This window comes from Babesia bovis, chromosome 1 (genome assembly GCF_000165395.2).
Source record: "Babesia bovis T2Bo chromosome 1, whole genome shotgun sequence".
Taxonomy (NCBI): domain Eukaryota; phylum Apicomplexa; class Aconoidasida; order Piroplasmida; family Babesiidae; genus Babesia; species Babesia bovis.
The window spans coordinates 960526-978343 of NC_067396.1; the positions used below are offsets into that span (position 1 = coordinate 960526).

The 17818-nt window shown below is 43.7% G+C and overlaps 2 protein-coding genes across 2 annotated transcripts; one reads left to right on the forward strand and one right to left on the reverse strand.

Moving 5' to 3' along the window:
• Nucleotides 1–6993: 6993 nt before the first annotated feature.
• BBOV_I000010 (variant erythrocyte surface antigen-1 beta subunit) lies at nucleotides 6994–11141 on the reverse strand. Its single transcript, XM_051767550.1, has 13 exons — nucleotides 10979–11141; nucleotides 10426–10935; nucleotides 10288–10383; nucleotides 10041–10250; nucleotides 9913–9996; nucleotides 9355–9873; nucleotides 9071–9271; nucleotides 8787–9029; nucleotides 8461–8742; nucleotides 8299–8349; nucleotides 7670–8239; nucleotides 7434–7604; nucleotides 6994–7337 (listed from the first exon to the last, which is right to left on the reverse strand). The coding sequence occupies exons 1-13, from the start codon at nucleotides 11109–11111 to the stop codon at nucleotides 7024–7026; spliced, it is 3384 nt and encodes a 1127-aa protein (XP_051622933.1). The 5' UTR covers nucleotides 11112–11141; the 3' UTR covers nucleotides 6994–7023.
• A 237-nt stretch (nucleotides 11142–11378) lies between these two features.
• Nucleotides 11379–15667, forward strand: BBOV_I000020 (variant erythrocyte surface antigen-1 alpha subunit). The gene is made up of 4 exons (XM_001608615.2): nucleotides 11379–11534; nucleotides 11648–11713; nucleotides 11787–15150; nucleotides 15217–15667. Exons 1-4 carry the CDS (start codon nucleotides 11405–11407, stop codon nucleotides 15635–15637), a joined length of 3981 nt encoding a protein of 1326 aa, XP_001608665.1. The 5' UTR covers nucleotides 11379–11404; the 3' UTR covers nucleotides 15638–15667.
• The last annotated feature ends 2151 nt before the right edge of the window (nucleotides 15668–17818 follow it).

Here is a 17818-nt window from a genome sequence, read left to right on the forward strand (position 1 = left end):
CGTACGTTCAGTACAAGCTTAGTAGTGGTCTAGGTAAAGGTTTGGCATTAGATGTGATAAATGTTTCATAGAACTTTAGTGGCACTTTTGGTAAAGGGTTCACAGAAAAATAGTAGCAGTTTTGGTGAAAGTTTAGTATAACTTTGGCAAAAGTTTCACAAAAGTTTAGTAATAGTTTTGGTGAATGTTTAGTATAAAAGTAGTAGCTGTTGGGGGTAATAAATGGATGAGATTACAGAGTGTATTGCTTAGATTTTCGTAGCAATGTTGGTAAAGGACTCATAGAGTTTTGGTGCAGTGATCAAGACAGAGAGTACCACTCCCCTCACCAATCTCCTCTCCCAAGTCGGCCAGCTCCAATACGACATACGGCTCCCCTGGATCTTTGTCCTCACGGTGGCCTGGCTAGTAGCGGTACTATATCTAGCCTTTGGTGCCATATGGCCACTGGACTGGACACATATGAGGTCGCATTGGTTACGGGGTGGAGAACACCAGTGGCAGTGTATGTGGTATAAGGTGATGACGGGGCGCAAAGGAATGGAACTGGTGGAGTATTTTGGGAGGAGGTAGTGGCGACGTAGTGGTAGTATTGTAGAGACAGTGAATTAGTGGCGCCTTCGGCGCAACAGTGCTATAATGTGGTAGTTAGTATCGGGGGTAGTAATGTGGAGCAGTCTAGTGGTAGAGTTAGAGGACCAATGGTACTCATAAGGTATACATAGCGTTATAGTGGCAATGTTAGTAAAGGTTTAGTACTGGTTTTATTAAAATTTTGGGTCGTACGTTCAGTACAAGCTTAGTAGGATTTAGGTAGAGGTTTGGCATTAGATGTGATAAATGTTTCATAGATCTTTAGTGGCACTTTTGGTAAAAGTTTCACAGAAGTTTAGTAATAGTTTTGGTAAAAGTTTCACAGAAGTTTAGTAGCACTTTTGGTGAATGTTTGGTATAACTTTGGTAAAAGTTTCACAAAAGTTTAGTAATAATTTTGGTGAATGTTTAGTATAAAAGTAGTAGCGTTTTTGGCAGGGGTTTCATAAAAAAGTAGTAGCAGTTTTGGCAAAAGTTTAGTAATAATTTTGGTGAATGTTTAGTATAAAAGTAGTAGCGTTTTTGGCAGGGGTTTCATAAAAAAGTAGTAGCAGTTTTGGCAAAAGTTTGGTATAACTTTGGTAAAAGTTTCACAAAAGTTTAGTAATAGTTTTGGTGAATGTTTAGTATAAAAGTAGTAGCTGTTGGGGGTGGTATATGGATGAGATTACAGAGTGTATTGCTTGGAATTTCGTAGCAATGTTGGTAAAGGACTCATAGAGTTTTGGTGCAGTGATCACGACAAAGAGTACCACTCCCCTCACCAATCTCCTCTCACAGGTCGGTGCCCTCCAATACGACATACGGCTCCCCTGGATCTTTGTTCTCACGCTAGCCTGGCTAGTAGCGATACTCTATTTAGCATTTGGTGCCATTTGGCCATTGGACTGGACACATATGAGGTCGCATTGGTTACGGGGTGGACAACACCAATGGCAATGTATGTGGTATAAGGTGATGACGGGGAGGAAGGGGGTGGAGCTGGTGGAGTATTTCGGAAGGAAGTAGTGGCGACGTAGTGTTAGAGATTGTAAATAAATACAGTAAAAAGTCATGCAATACACCAAGTAGCCAACACGCGTTACCTAGCATTACAGACAACTAGTCATAATAGTAGCACTCATTCACCACTATTTTAGTGATAAGAGTAGCAATTTTATGAGGCATACAAGTTACACGTCTTCACATAGTTACTGCCAATGCATAGTTGTATGTGCAGTAAAACATTGGTACTACTTTTAATAGTGATTTCTTTAAGGGTTGATAGTGATTTCTTGAAGGGTTTGATAGTGATTTCTTAAAAGATTGATAGTGGTTTCTTGAAGGATTGATAGTGATTTCTTGAAGGATTGATAGTGATTTCTTAAAGGATTGATAGTGGTTTTCTTGAAGGTTTAATAGTGGTTTCTTAAAGGGTTTGATAGGGTTTTCTTAAAAGATTGATAGTGGTTTCTTGAAGGTTTTCATAGGGTTTTCTTTAGGGATTGATAGTGATTTCTTGAAGGGATGGATAGTGGTTTTCTTTAGGGATTTAATAGTGGTTTCTTTAAGGATTTTATAGTGATTTCTTTAGGGATTGATATGGTTTTCTTAAAGGGTTGATAGTGGTTTCTTGAAGGATTGATAGGGTTTTCTTAAAGGATTGATAGTGATTTCTTGAAGGATTGATAGGGTTTTCTTAAAGGATTGATAGTGATTTCTTAAAGGGTTTGATATGGTTTTCTTAAAGGATTTGATAGTGATTTCTTGAAGGGTTTGATATGATTTTCTTAAAGGGTTTGATAGTGGTTTCTTGAAGGTTTAATAGTGGTTTTCTTAAGGGTTTAATAGTGGTTTTCTTAAGGGTTTAATAGTGGTTTTCTTTAGGGATTGATATTGATTTCTTTAGGGTTTAATAGTGGTTTCTTAAAGGGTTTGATATGGTTTTCATGAAGGGATTGATAGTGATTTCTTTAAGGGTTTGATAGTGATTTCTTAAAAGATTGATAGTGGTTTCTTGAATGGATTGATAGTGATTTCTTAAAAGATTGATAGTGGTTTCTTGAAGGGATTGATAGTGGTTTCTTAAAGGATTGATAGTGATTTCTTTAAGGGTTGATAGTGATTTCATTAAGGGTTGATAGTGATTTCATTAAGGGTTGATAGGGTTTTCTTAAAGGGTTTGATATGGTTTTCATGAAGGGATTGATATTGATTTCTTTAGGGTTTGATATGGTTTTCTTTATGGATTTAATAGTGATTTTTTTAGGGATTGATATTGATTTCTTTAAGGGTTGATAGGGTTTTCTTAAGGGATTTGATATGGTTTTCTTTAGGGGTTGATATTGATTTCTTTAAGGATTGATAGTGGTTTCTTGAAGGGTTTGATAGTGATTTCTTTAGGGTTTGATATGGTTTTCTTTAGGGTTTGATATGGTTTTCTTTATGGATTTAATAGTGGTTTCTTTAAGGATATTATAGTGATTTCTTTAGGGATTGATAGTGATTTCTTTAGGGTTTGATAGTGGTTTCTTGAAGGTTTAATAGTGGTTTCTTGAAGGTTTAATAGTGGTTTTCTTAAAGGTTTAATAGTGGTTTTCTTAAAGGTTTGATTATCTTTAATAGTACTTTTTATTGAATGTTTGAAGGTGTTCGGTGATGTGGGTATATTATGCCGCTGACAGCTGATCCATCTTTGTAAGATTTTTTCTGAGGCATATATCACCCTAGTGGCATTTGATGTAACACGTAGTGTCTATACAGTGACTAAAGCTGTCCACTACATGAGGCTACACCAGGAAGCCCAGATGGTAGCTGTATCCATGGAACTAGAGAGTCACTAGCCTACACAGTTGTAACAACGTAGAGGATGGCGATGTAGACTAGTGAAGTACCAATGTTACAGAAATACTCTATATGCGACCAATATATCTCCCCACTGAATGCCGCATAAAACTGCGTCGATAACACTGTTAAGATTCCACAGGTAATGTGCACACTATCAACACTTGAAAAACACCGACTTCTCCACAAAACCTCTGCTGCAACTACTGTCAAACTATGGTACAAAACATTTAGCCACAATAAGGCTAATCTTTCATGGAATATTTAATAAACATACTGCATTACTCCAAATAATTACACGAGAAAACTCATTTACAGCAAATTACATAAACCCAAAATATACTTCACAAAACCACTGTTTGAAATCACTAGCCTGAAGAGAACCCCGAACACCTTCAAACATTCAATAAAAAGTATCAACAAACCCTAACCGGACTTTTTGGAAAACCCTATCAAAAGTAGTACCAAAGTTTTACTGAAAATGGAACTAAAGAATTACACTACCAATGTGTAAACGTCACTAGAGCCAGGTCACAGCATTGACTACCTATGTGTAAACGTCGCTAGAGCCAGGTGACAGCATTGACTAACTATGTGTAAACATCACTAGAGCCAGGTCACAGCATTGACTACCAATGTGTAAACGTCACTAGAGCCAGGTGACAGCATTGACTACCAATGTGTAAACGCTGAACTACCAATGTGTAAACGTCACTAGAGCCAGGTCACAGCATTGACTACCAATGTGTAAACGTCACTAGAGCCAGGTCACAGCATTGACTACCAATGTGTAAACATCACTAGAGCCAGGTCACAGCATCGGCAACTATGTGTAAACATCACTAGAGCCAGGTCACAGCATTGACTACCAATGTGTAAACGTCACTAGAGCCAGGTCACAGCATTGACTACCAATGTGTAAACGTCACTAGAGCCAGGTGACAGCATTGACTAACTATGTTTCCTTTAGCCTACCCCGAATAGCCCCTACATTTCTACCAAAGTTTTGTCAACATTGGCACCAAACTTTTATGAACTTTTCATGTAACCTTGTACTACTATATACAAAAACGTTAGCCAGTTTTACGTGTACCTGCTGTTGAAAACCCACCCAAAGGATAGCCAGGTTTACGTGTACCTGCTGTTGAAAACCCACCCAAAGGATAGCCAGTTTTACGTGTACCTACTGTTGAAAACCCACCCAAAGGATAGCCAGGTTTACGTGTACCTGCTGTTGAAAACCCACCCAAAGGATAGCCAGGTTTACGTGTACCTACTGTTGAAAACCCACCCAAAGGATAGCCAGTTTTACGTGTACCTACTGTTGAAAACCCACCCAAAGGATAGCCAGGTTTACGTGTACCTGCTGTTGAAAACCCACCCAAAGGATAGCCAGTTTTACGTGTACCTGCTGTTGAAAACCCACCCAAAGGATAGCCAGTTTTACGTGTACCTACTGTTGAAAACCCGCTAAAAAGTTAGCCAACCTTCTCATGAATCACCACTAGAATATAGTAGAGGTATCACTAGGCTTTTTCTAATGTGATTACATGAATATTCCTCAGATGCCACTAGAATTCTACAATACCGTCTAACCCTATGTATACCTAGTATCACTATTGTCTAACCCTATGTATACCTAGTATCACTATTGTCTAACCCTGTGTATACCTAGTATCACTATTGTCTAACCCTGTGTATACCTAGTATCACTACCGGTAACCCTGTGTATACCTAGTATCACTACCGGTAACCCTGTGTATACCTAGTATCACTACCGGTAACCCTGTGTATACCTAGTATCACTACCGGTAACCCTGTGTATACCTAGTATCACTATTGTCTAACCCTATGTATACCTAGTATCACTGCTGGTAACCCTGTGTATACCTAGTATCACTACTTCTAACCCTGTGTATACCTAGTATCACTACCGGTAACCCTGTGTATACCTAGTATCACTACCGGTAACCCTATGAAATCACTCTGTAATCATATCTATTTAATACCCCTAACAACTACTACTTTTATACTAAACTTTTACCAAAACGCTACTACATTTCTGTGAAACTTTTACCAAAACTGCCACTACTTTTCTGTGAAACCCCTGCCAAAAATGCTACTACTTTTCTATGAAACCTTTACCAAAAACGCTACTACTTTTCTGTGAAACCCCTGCCAAAATGCTACTACTTTTCTGTGAAACCCCTGCCAAATACGCTACTACTTTTCTGTGAACCCTCTGCCAAAAACGCTACTACCTTTCTGTGAAACCCCTGCCAAAAACGCTAGTACTTTTCTGTGAACCCTCTGCCAAAAACGCTACTACTTTTCTGTGAAACCCCTGCCAAAAACGCTACTACTTTTCTGTGAAACTTTTACCAAAATGCCACTACTTTTCTGTGAAACTCTTGCCAAAATGCCACTACTTTTCTATGAAACCTTTACCAAAATGCCACTACTTTTCTGTGAAACCCCTGCCAAAAACGCTACTACTTTTCTCTGAAACTTTTACCAAAATGCCACTACTTTTCTGTGAATGCTTTACCAAATACGCTAGTACTTTTCTCTGAAACCTTTAGCAAAAACGCTAGTACTTTTCTCTGAAACCTTTAGCAAAAACGCTAGTACTTTTCTATGAAACTTTTACCAAAATGCCACTACTTTTCTGTGAAACCCTTACTAAAATGCCACTACTTTTCTGTGAAACCCCTGCCAAAACTGCCACTACTTTTCTATGAAACCCCTGCCAAAAGTGCTACTACATTTCTGTGAAACCTTTACCAAAACGCCACTACATTTCTGTGAAACCTTTACCAAAACTGCTACTACTTTTCTGTGAAACCTCTGCCAAAAACCGTAGTAAACTTTTACTGAATATAGGACGAAAATTTTAATAAATCACTACGAAACCTTTACTAACAGTGCTACTGGAGTTTTACCAGAGCGGCTATTAATACATTACAAAACGTATACCATCATTACCACTAGATGTCCACCAAAAAATGTCAGTAACTTTATTCATTTAATACCCCTAACAGCTACCACTTTTCTAGTAAAGTTTTTCGAAATGTGCTACTAAACTTTTGTGAAACTTTGATTAAAAGTGTGAATAAACGTTTTCTAAAGTTATTAGTTAACGCTAACAAAAATTGATGCTCCAATCTCACTACGGATACTTCATATGACCACTCCTAGGACACTGTTGCGCGCCACTGTAACGGACATTCGTGCGCCGAAGGCGCCCCTATCTCTTACGGCGCGCCCTGAAAACATTGTTTCTACACTGCCTCACTACTTAACCCCATCAACATCGGGTAAAATACACAGAAAATTGACACTATATAGTCACCATGCGATTACTATCTGCTTTATCTACATTATTTGTAGTTATTGCCCCTATAGGCACTACTTTTGCTATTTAGATCCCACTACTGCTTTCACCATTACTGCTACTAGTAATGCCCCTCCACCTATTCCTAGCAATACCGCTAGTGGTATTTTCCAGGCATCATTACTCTTAACTAATGCAGCCACTAATGGACCCCCGAACACAGCTACTGTCCCTAGAGACACTGTTGCGCCGAAGGCGCCACCACTTTGCCACTATGTCTTACCAAAGAACTCCAATATACCCCTCCCCTTCTTCTTACCCACCATCAGTACCTCCCATGGACTCAGACTACCCTTCCTGAACCATCCCCTACAATGTGACCTCATATGTGTCCAGTCCAGTGGCCATATGGCACCAAATGCTAGGTAGAGCACCGCTACTAGCCATGCTATGGTCAGGACAAAGATCCAGGGGAGCCTGGTGGTGTAGATGAGCTGGTTTATTTCGTTAATGAGTTTCTTGAACTCGCTGCTGCCTTCTACATTCTTCAAGGTCTCCAAGAAATCGTGACACTTTTTTTGTGTACCTACACCACCATTTAATACCCCTAGGGCACTGTTGCGCCGAAGGCGCCATTATAGCACTATGTCTACACTATCCATACTACTGTACTATAACTCACCTGGACCTTTGTGCAACTTCTCTACATCACCATACCCAAAGCCATACTTGTACAACACCGGTAGTACCCCGGTACATGATACGACAGAGGTACAGCAGCATGTGTCTCTATTTCCATGGGTTCCGGCTTGGCACTGTCCACCGCCACATCCACCAGCAGCTCCTCCCGGACCTACTACACCATTAATCCACATGACACTGTCGCGCCGAAGGCGCCCCTATAGCACTGAAACCTACCCGTACACCCATCACTCTTACAATCCACCTTCATATAATCCTCCTTCAACTTATCCAACCCTTCCTGGAACTCCCCTATCAAATATACCAACCATGACAGGTAGGTCCCGGCCATCGCTGGACTCAACTGGCCATACTGCTGGCCACTCAGAGGAGAGAGGTATTGAGAGCATTGACCAGTAGGGGCACTGTTAGGGCATGTATATAGGCACTTCAAGGTATCGTTCTTGTTACTGCAATCTCCACCGTATTTCTTAAGTGCCTCGACCACTGCATCACCACCAATAGACATCATGTGCAATTTAGATTCCTGCTCGTATATCCCTAGGGCCTTGTTAACTTCCTGCTCTCCAGCACCACCACTCTTTCCCCCAATATAGACTATATAGTAATAGAACCCAAAGAGGTCACCCAGGGTCCGTGGCACCGTGGGAGTAATACAGGCCAGTAGTCTCAGTAGTACCACTAGGGTGCCATGGCACTTCTCTGGGTCACAGTGGTACTCCAGGAGTAGTGACAGTGTATTCCCAGTGCAGTGGGCAGGGTAAGTGCCAGCGGCACCACTACCTGCTACACGATGAGTCCATGTGACTCCCAAGGCGCCCTTATAGAACTAGGGTGGGACGTACCTGCTTGAGCTCCTGTAAGTTGCTCTGTCTTATGGGTACCCTGGGTTAAATCTGTGCATACCATGAGTCACTGTTAGTCGCTAGGGTTACTGTGGCGCCCAGGGGGTGCCCCTAGTGTATATATACAGTGCCTTAGGGGTGCCATATAGTACTGGGACGTACCTTTGAAGTGGTTCTCTCTTTGTTGAGTACTGCCACTACCACTTTCTGCGCTCCAACCCATTGGAACAGGGCACAACTTGGGGTAATTGAGGTCTGGCGTGCCAAAGTGACCTTTAGGATTATCATCCTTAGTGGTCCAATGCGTTTCAATAGGTGGATAATCATCCACACCTTTGCCCACTGTATCAAAACACACCAGTTTCCCTGGTCCATCACATAGGAATGACATCAATGGCGAGTCAGTGCTGGTGCTATCCATGCACTTACACTTTCCAGCAGCACCTGCTACACCATTACTCCATATGACTACTCCCTTTATTACTCACCTTGGGTCTCTGCAGTACAGCGCCAATCGTTTGTACTGCTACCACTCACTCCACTACCATACCTACAACTATTCCAGCCCAGCACAGCTCCACTCTCCACTCCCACCTTGCATTGCTTCCTCAGGAAATAGAGCTGGTAGAAGCAGTGGTAGACATATACCCTCAGTTGGTCCAGGCACTGGGCGGGAGAGCCGTCCATCTGGAAGCCAAAGAGCCCATTGGCGTACATCCCATGGAGGGGGCCTGCACATAGTGTTAGGGAGTGGTACTGCTAGGGTACTTACCGAAATCCTTTACTGCCAGGTGGTACCCGCCGTAGCAGACCTCACCTTCCTTGAGTTCTCCGTTGGCGGAAGCTGCCGGGGGAGCTGCCGATGCCTGGGCAGCATCCTTTCCTAGTTTACACCTCTTAGCGCTAGGGTTTTTCTTGTGTTCAGGGCACTTGTTAGTACTCTGAGCAGTACCAGCACTACCACCACTACTACCTACTACACCATGACTCCACATGACTACCCCTAGGGCACTGTTGCGCCCCTGGCGCCCTTATAACAGTGTCTATATCACGTACCTTGTGCTGCCGGCTGTGCCTTGTCCACCTCCTTCTCTATGGTCCCCTGGATCCCGATGAGGACCAGTGGGCAGTAGCCACAGGCGGCCATTAGGTAGTGGGTAATATCCTTACGCTGGAGAGTGGTACTAGCCTTAGATGCACTGGTATCGTAGAGTTCTATCTGATCTACTGTTTCATTTGGTACTCCATCTTTTGGGGGATACTTGTGTTGCATCCTTGTCACCAATCCACAGTATCCCTGACTATAGGGCAGAGCACTTAGCCAGTATAGGATTTCACGGATTGTTCGTGGGTGACGGGGTTTCCTAGAAGAGGGAGTTTCTTCTTTCTTAGTAGGCGCCGAAGGCGCCAGCATGATCTTATTAGCCCCGGCACTACCTGCCCTGAAGTACCCACTGGCCAGGATGTGGAGTACCAATAGGGGGTAGTCATTGCATATGGATTCAGTTTTATTGTCCTTCTTCAGTGCTTCCTTCGCCTTGTCATAGATAGTGCTATAGTACTCAGCTACACTATCTGGGTCACATTGGTACTACTGAGGAGGTGGTAACGTACTTTTGTCTGCGCCATTTTTGAATTCCTGCCACTTTATATCCGTTCCGGATAGTAACTTTTGCACAAACTCTCCATTTCCTTTACCTACCACACCATAAGTCCACATGACTACCCTAGGCAGTACTTACCTCCACTACTGTCCTGATTCAACCTATCCAGGTCATAGCCCATGGCCGCCATGAATGAGCCGAGATTCACAGTCTCATCGTGTAGATTACTATTGCTCCACCTCTCCTTGTTGCCACCACTCCCCTCCTTAGTTAGGAACCCCAACTGACTGAGTCCACTCCAGATGAGACATACTGACCCTAGGAAAATACGGGCCAGGAGGTGGACCTCTGTAGTACTGTCGGTAGTACTGCTACAATAACGTACCCTGGGCGGTTTTCACTAGGTCTGCAGGAGGACCTGCTACACCACTACCACCTTTACCACCCACTGCACTACCAGCACTTCCACTTCCTCCGGCACCTACATCACCATTACTTCACATGATTACCAATGGGTACTTACCAGTGGTACCACTGACTATGTCAATCCATAAGGCTTTATCCTTCTTGTAGGCTGACTGGTAACATTTGTTGGAAGCGCTGTCACTGGTACCACACGTTTCACACTCGTGACTAGCAGTTCCACCGGAACAACAATTGGTAACACCACCACCAGTACCACCAGCACATTTACACTTCTTCCCTATACCCTTACTCTCTCCACCTGCTCCCTTAAGACAACAATCATCTCGCTCATCCTTCCACCCAACCCACTTCTGTAGTCCCAGTGCCAAGTGGTCTATCAGTGTCTTTATGACCTCGGTGCCACCGGCGCAGGTACTACTGGCAGCCCTAGTGCCAGTGCTGCCACCACTAAGGAGTCCCAGGTCCTGGAGCACTGGCTTGACTATGGACTGTTCCTGGTCCAGGAGTATGTCATCCCAGTTCCTCCTAGGGCTGGGACCAGGGAACCCCGGGTCCTTGGCGTCATACAGTAGGTCCTTCACTGCTTTAGCGAGGTAGCACAGACAGTCTGTGTGGTCATGTGGGAGCTACTGGGTGTACTATTGACTTACGGAGTGCGTTGTCTTTCTTCTCATTCTTCTTACCATCCTTACCAGTTACCCTGAGGACCCAGTCAATGGCCTCCTTCAGGTTGGTGGGAGCCTGGGTGAGTGAGGAGTAGGGCTGCCAGCTCTGTGCTGCCATTATGTTACCACCTCTTGGTGAGAGAGAGTGTCCAGTAGCACGGGTAGTCGGTGGTAGTGACTATCAGGGTGGAATCCTATATATTACGGTGGCGCCCTGGGCGCGACACGTTCCTAGGGGATTCCACTGTAACAACGGGATCACCACCAAGGCAGTACCTGTTGGAATCCCATAGAATAGTATGCGCGCCACCAATATACGGGCGCGCTCACTATATATAGGATTCCACCCCGATAGCCAGACCACTACCACACCACTGTGAGTACTGCTGAGTACTCCTATAGGTACAGACAATGGCCCCTGCAAGCACTTTCACGCCGAAGGCGTCACTAACCGACGCACCTACCAACCTCAAGGAAGCCATTGACTGGGTCCTCAGGGTAACTGGTAGGGATGGAAAGGCACTGAACAAGGACAATGGAGGTACGTTACTGTAGACATATGGATAGTATGCGCGCCGTATAAAATAAAGGGCGCCTTCGGCGCCACAGTGCTTAGGATGCGCGCCCTGTACTATTGGAGTCACTCATGTACAGAATGCATATGTGGCCTTGCGGCGGCAGTGACTGACCTACTGCAGTCAGTAGAACTGGAGTACCACGGTATGTACCCTAGTACTAGAGTAGTACTCTCTAGTACTACCACTGGTATACAGTACCTCATGGTGTCCTATAGGCTATCAAGGTGATGTTAAGAATGGCGCTGACGCCAATAAAGGCCCCCCAAAAGAGCGAGTCACAGAGTGCCTCAATGGACTCTTCTCACTAGTCCAGGGACTAGGTGGTGCCGCTGTGGTACGGACCTACATAGACCAGTTGGCACAGGTACTCAGTGCACTCGTTGGGTGGAGTAGGATAGATAAGTGTGATGACAATGGCACGTGCAAGGTCGGTGCCCATGGATATCAACATGGCAATAAACCGGAATGCAAGTATCTCAAGGATGTGGAGGAAAATAAGCCGTGTGAAACATGTGGATGTATGAAATGGAATGTGCCCAACCCGGACAACGAAGGAACACCGCTGGGAAGGAAGTGTACAAGGTGTAGTGGTGGTAGTGCAGAGTGTAAGTGTAGTACTAGTGGTGGCGCCTGTACAGGTCCTGGCAAGGAGTGTCAATGCGCTCTAGCAGGCAAATGCTGCAAGTGTTGTTGTAATGGGAGGTGTACGGCGTGTAAGAAGGAGTGTAGCTGTGTCGTAAATGACAAGAATGACGACACGAAAAAGCTTGAACGCCACATACACAAGGACTCGTATCAGTCGGCATATGGAGGTTTATTGAGCTTCGAGTCATACGTAGGTGGAACGAACCAGGCATACCGACAACCTATATGGAATGACCTCAGTGGTATACTACCTGGTGATAAAAATATCATAGGCCTGCTTGATGGCACAGCCAGTAATCGCCGTCACCACTGTGCCCGGATCCTACTAGGCTCAGTATGCCTCATCTGGAGCGGACTTACTTATATGTATTGGACCGGGAAGTGGGCCAAGGGTAGTCCTCGGTGGAACAATCACATTTTGGACGGTAGTGGTCTAGATGACGGTACACTATCCCAATGGTTACAGGCCCTAGGGTTCCCAAGGGGTATGATTAATAATAGTGGTCCTAGAAATAGGTGGGATGCTATTATATGGGATGGGTTTAGGGGTATGTTATATTTGGGATTCCCGGATACTGGTAATAATAGTAATGCCCATGGCCATGACAACAATGCTAATACATTCAGAAATCCGGCTGGTATGAACTATGCTGGATATATACATACCGTAGACAGGGGTGCATTTTGCAGCAAGGCTACTGTATTCAATAATGGTACCACCAGCATAACTGAGGAAAACATCAACAAATGTGGTGCCTTGTACAAGCTCTATATTCTATCATGTGCCTATTTCACTGGATTGCAGAAAAAGCGTAGTACCCAGAGCAATACTCCTACGACTCCCAAGACCATCCGTGAGATCCTATACTGGCTAAGTGCACTGCCCTATAGTACGGCATACCCATTGATACTGAAGCATGGTAAGGATAGACTAAGAGAAGTGACACAGAAACCCGGAGACAATGACAATGAAACACCAACACTCGCCTTTCACCAAACAGGCCGTACCCATCCCATTACGGTCCATGAATTTAACCTGTTTGCTCACTTCCAAGCAGTGACCCAGTACTGCCCACTGGTGCTCATAGGTATCCAGGGTGGAATTCATAGTACCACTAAAGGCACTGACAGCACTAAAGAACCTGCCATTCACTCCCTGTACTCCAACTCTCACTTCTCCTTCACCTACCCATCAGTTGATATCCAAGCATACAACCAGGTGGTTCACTACATTAGGGCTCTATTCTACCAGTTGTATTTCCTTAGGAAGCAATGTGCAGTGAAAGTTGCTATGGGAGGGAAGTGGCGGGAGTGTAGGTATGGTAATGGGGTGCTTGGGAAGGATGCAGTTAGTTGGATGTGCCTGGGGTGTAACCCCATGGATCATGATAGGAAATGGAGGGTGGGGAAGGTAAAGGAGGGATTAGGAAAAGTAGTGTCTAAGGGGAAATCAGAGGAGGAAAAAGCTAAAGCACTATTGGAAAAGATTGGCGAGGTGGTGGTACAATTGGGTAATGCCCAGGAGGCATTGGAAGGGAAGAAGACGGAGGCTATAGAGAAGGTGAAGGAAGAACTAACGGAGGCTAAGACGAAACTAGAGGATGCGGTGAAGAAGGATGGGCTGACTGGGAAACTAGCGGAGGCTACGAAGAAACTAGAGGCGCTGACGAATAATGGTGGTGGTGATAAAGGAGCACTGCATATACTAGTGGATAGTGGTCCTGGGTCATTACATCAGGTAGCAACTGCTTCAAAGGAGTACGACAAAGACTATAGTAGTGGCAAGGACAGGATAAGTGCTGCTATCAGTGGAGTAAGGGAGGTACTGGAGCTAATAAAGGGCTGGGCAAAAGGTGAAATAGAAAAACAAAAGACTGCGAAAGAAAATATGAAAGTCGTATTAAGGCTAGAGATACCACAGGAGTACACCAAACTCCTCAATGACATAGAAGACCTCATATCCATCTGCACCTCTCCCAAGTGCCCTGGATGTACAAAACACAGCGAGAAATGTGGCCGACAGCCACAGTCCAAGTACTGTGACAAGTGCCACCAACAATACATGGACGGCTTCCCCTCCCCCCTCCAGGCATTCCTAGAGGACAGATTGCCAGGTTTTAGTTGTGACGTAGTACGAAACAATGACAGCGAACAGCCATACCCACCCGCCGCATCTCACTTGGGACATTGTAATGGCTCTGGCCAGTGCTGCCCATTGCCCATGGGTTTCAGAGGGCAATTCTATAGTGGCAGCATTAGTGATTGTACCGGCAAACGCCTTTATGGTCTACTGTACTTCTTCAGTAACGGTGACATGATGCAGTCGTGTGTCTATACACTAGTGAGAGTTACAGCAGCTCTCAGTGCTACGACACCACAGGTACTGGGTGATGTCTTTGGGTTCTTCAGGGGTGGTGTAGGAGAGAAGGAAAAGGGAATGAACAAGAGTGGACGAGAGGCGACATGTGCACACAGCAAGGACCCATCTAAAAAAGAAGATGAAGACTACTTTTGCGGTTGGTGTGCCTCTGGGTTACGGGAAGAGGTAAAGAAGATAGAGTGGATACCAAAGAAGGACGATGATGGAGGGAAGTACAGAGGGAGTGTAGGAGAAGCGCTGATAAAGATTAAGGGTGATAAAGACACTGGTAGTCCTGCTCCATTGTCCACCGCTCCTACCACTCCTAGTAACCTCTCGACCCTGACCAAGGACTCAGAATACCTCTCTCCCCTAACCGGTGAACTCTATACCGCAGTGAGTGCCACCTTCGGTAACACATACCTCTCATGGGTACTATATCTATCAGATGCACTTCAATGGGGACTAGAATCACTGGCTAGTGAGTTCAAGCAAATTGAATGCCGGGGATGTAAGGGAAACTGTGACCCCAATAAGTGCAAGAAGGGACATCATGGTGACAATGGCGGTGGACAGTGTTGATGCCAATCAATCGTATCATGTACCGGGGTATTGCCGGTGTTGTACAGACATGGCTTCAGCTATGGTAACCCATTCAATCTGGAGGGGTACCACCAGAAAGAGGAGGAGAAGGGAGATTATAGTATAGATAACAAGGGTGGGAAGAAGCTGTGTCATCAATTCTTGGACAGTCTCAGTGCAGTGATCAAACAGAAGGAGAACCCCTCTCAGCAGGACCAGGACCAACACCCCCTCACCAACCTCCTCTCCCAGGTCGGCAAGCTCCAATACGACATACGCCTCCCGTGGATATTTGTTCTCACGGTAGCGTGGCTAGTAGCAGTGCTCTATCTCGCTTTTGGTGCCATATGGCCACTGGACTGGGCACATATGAGGTCACACTGGTTACGGGGTGGAGCACACCAGTGGCAGTGTATGTGGTATAAGGTGATGACGGGGAGGAAGGGAATGGAACTGGTGGAGTATTTTGGGAGGAGGTAGTGGCGACGTAGTGGTAGTATTGTAGAGACAGTGAATTAGTGGCGCCTTCGGCGCAACAGTGCTATAATGTGGTAGTTAGTATCGGGGGTAGTAATGTGGAGCAGTCTAGTGGTAGAGTTAGAGGACCAATGGTACTCATAAGGTATACATAGCGTTATAGTGGCAATGTTAGTAAAGGTTTAGTACTGGTTTTATTAAAATTTTGGGTCGTACGTTCAGTACAAGCTTAGTAGGATTTAGGTAGAGGTTTGGCATTAGATGTGATAAATGTTTCATAGATCTTTAGTGGCACTTTTGGTAAAAGTTTCACAGAAGTTTAGTAGCACTTTTGGTGAATGTTTGGTATAACTTTGGTAAAAGTTTCACAAAAGTTTAGTAATAATTTTGGTGAATGTTTAGTATAAAAGTAGTAGCGTTTTTGGCAGGGGTTTCATAAAAAAGTAGTAGCAGTTTTGGCAAAAGTTTAGTAATAATTTTGGTGAATGTTTAGTATAAAAGTAGTAGCGTTTTTGGCAGGGGTTTCATAAAAAAGTAGTAGCAGTTTTGGCAAAAGTTTGGTATAACTTTGGTGAAAGTTTGGTATAACTTTGGTAAAAGTTTCACAAAAGTTTAGTAATAGTTTTGGTGAATGTTTAGTATAAAAGTAGTAGCTGTTGGGGGTGGTATATGGATGAGATTACAGAGTGTATTGCTTGGAATTTCGTAGCAATGTTGGTAAAGGACTCATAGAGTTTTGGTGCAGTGATCACGACAAAGAGTACCACTCCCCTCACCAATCTCCTCTCCCAGGTCGGTGCCCTCCAATACGACATACGGCTCCCCTGGATCTTTGTACTGACCTTAGCCTGGCTAGTAGCAGTACTCTACCTAGCCTTTGGTGCCATATGGCCACTGGACTGGACACATATGAGGTCACACTGGTTACGGGGTGGACAACACCAGTGGCAATGTATGTGGTATAAGGTGATGACGGGACGTAAAGGAATGGAACTGGTGGAGTATTTCGGAAGGAAGTAGTGGCGACGTAGTGTTAGAGATTGTAAATAAATACAGTAAAAAGTCATGCAATACACCAAGTAGCCAACACGCGTTACCTAGCATTACAGACAACTAGTCATAATAGTAGCACTCATTCACCACTATTTTAGTGATAAGAGTAGCAATTTTATGAGGCATACAAGTTACACGTCTTCACATAGTTACTGCCAATGCATAGTTGTATGTGCAGTAAAACATTGGTACTACTTTTAATAGTGATTTCTTTAAGGGTTGATAGTGATTTCTTGAAGGATTGATAGTGGTTTCTTGAAGGATTGATAGTGGTTTCTTGAAGGATTGATAGTGATTTCTTTAGGGATTGATAGTGATTTCTTAAAGGATTGATAGTGGTTTTCTTGAAGGTTTAATAGTGGTTTCTTAAAGGGTTTGACAGTGATTTCTTTAGGGTTTGATATGGTTTTCTTTAGGGTTTGATATGGTTTTCTTTAGGGTTTAATAGTGGTTTCTTAAAGGGTTTGACAGTGGTTTCTTGAAGGGTTTGACAGTGATTTCTTAAAGGATTGATAGTGATTTCTTTAGGGTTTGATAGGGTTTTCTTTAGGGTTTGATAGGGTTTTCTTAAAAGATTGATAGTGGTTTCTTGAAGGTTTTCATAGGGTTTTCTTTAGGGATTGATAGTGATTTCTTGAAGGGATGGATAGTGGTTTTCTTTAGGGATTTAATAGTGGTTTCTTTAAGGATTTTATAGTGATTTCTTTAGGGATTGATATGGTTTTCTTTAAGGGTTGATAGTGGTTTCTTTAGGGTTTGATAGTGATTTCTTTAAGGATTTAATAGTGGTTTCTTGAAGGGATTGATATTGATTTCTTTAGGGTTTAATAGTGATTTCTTTAAGGGTTGATAGTGATTTCATTAAGGGTTGATAGTGATTTCATTAAGGGTTGATAGGGTTTTCTTAAAGGGTTTGATAGTGGTTTTTTTGAAGGGATTGATATTGATTTCTTTAGGGTTTGATAGTGGTTTCTTAAAGGATTGATAGTGATTTCTTAAAGGATTGATAGTGATTTCTTTAAGGGTTGATAGTGATTTCTTTAGGGTTTGATAGGGTTTTCTTAAAGGGTTTGATATGGTTTTCATGAAGGGATTGATATTGATTTCTTTAGGGTTTGATATGGTTTTCTT

Excerpts from the sequence above, each read along its gene's own strand:
- BBOV_I000010 (XM_051767550.1), bottom strand. The coding sequence starts at position 11,111 with ATGGCAGCACAGAGCTGGCAGCCCTACTCCTCACTCACCCAGGCTCCC. Across the intron at positions 8,743-8,786 it reads CTGTACTGCAGAGACCCAAG|GTGCTGCTGGAAAGTGTAAG; the intron begins GTGAGTAATAAA and ends ATGGTGTAGCAG. Across the intron at positions 7,605-7,669 it reads TAAGAGTGATGGGTGTACGG|GTCCGGGAGGAGCTGCTGGT; the intron begins GTAGGTTTCAGT and ends ATGGTGTAGTAG.
- BBOV_I000020 (XM_001608615.2), top strand. The coding sequence starts at position 11,405 with ATGGCCCCTGCAAGCACTTTCACGCCGAAGGCGTCACTAACCGACGCA. Across the intron at positions 11,535-11,647 it reads ACTGAACAAGGACAATGGAG|AATGCATATGTGGCCTTGCG; the intron begins GTACGTTACTGT and ends ACTCATGTACAG. Across the intron at positions 11,714-11,786 it reads AGTAGAACTGGAGTACCACG|GCTATCAAGGTGATGTTAAG; the intron begins GTATGTACCCTA and ends GGTGTCCTATAG.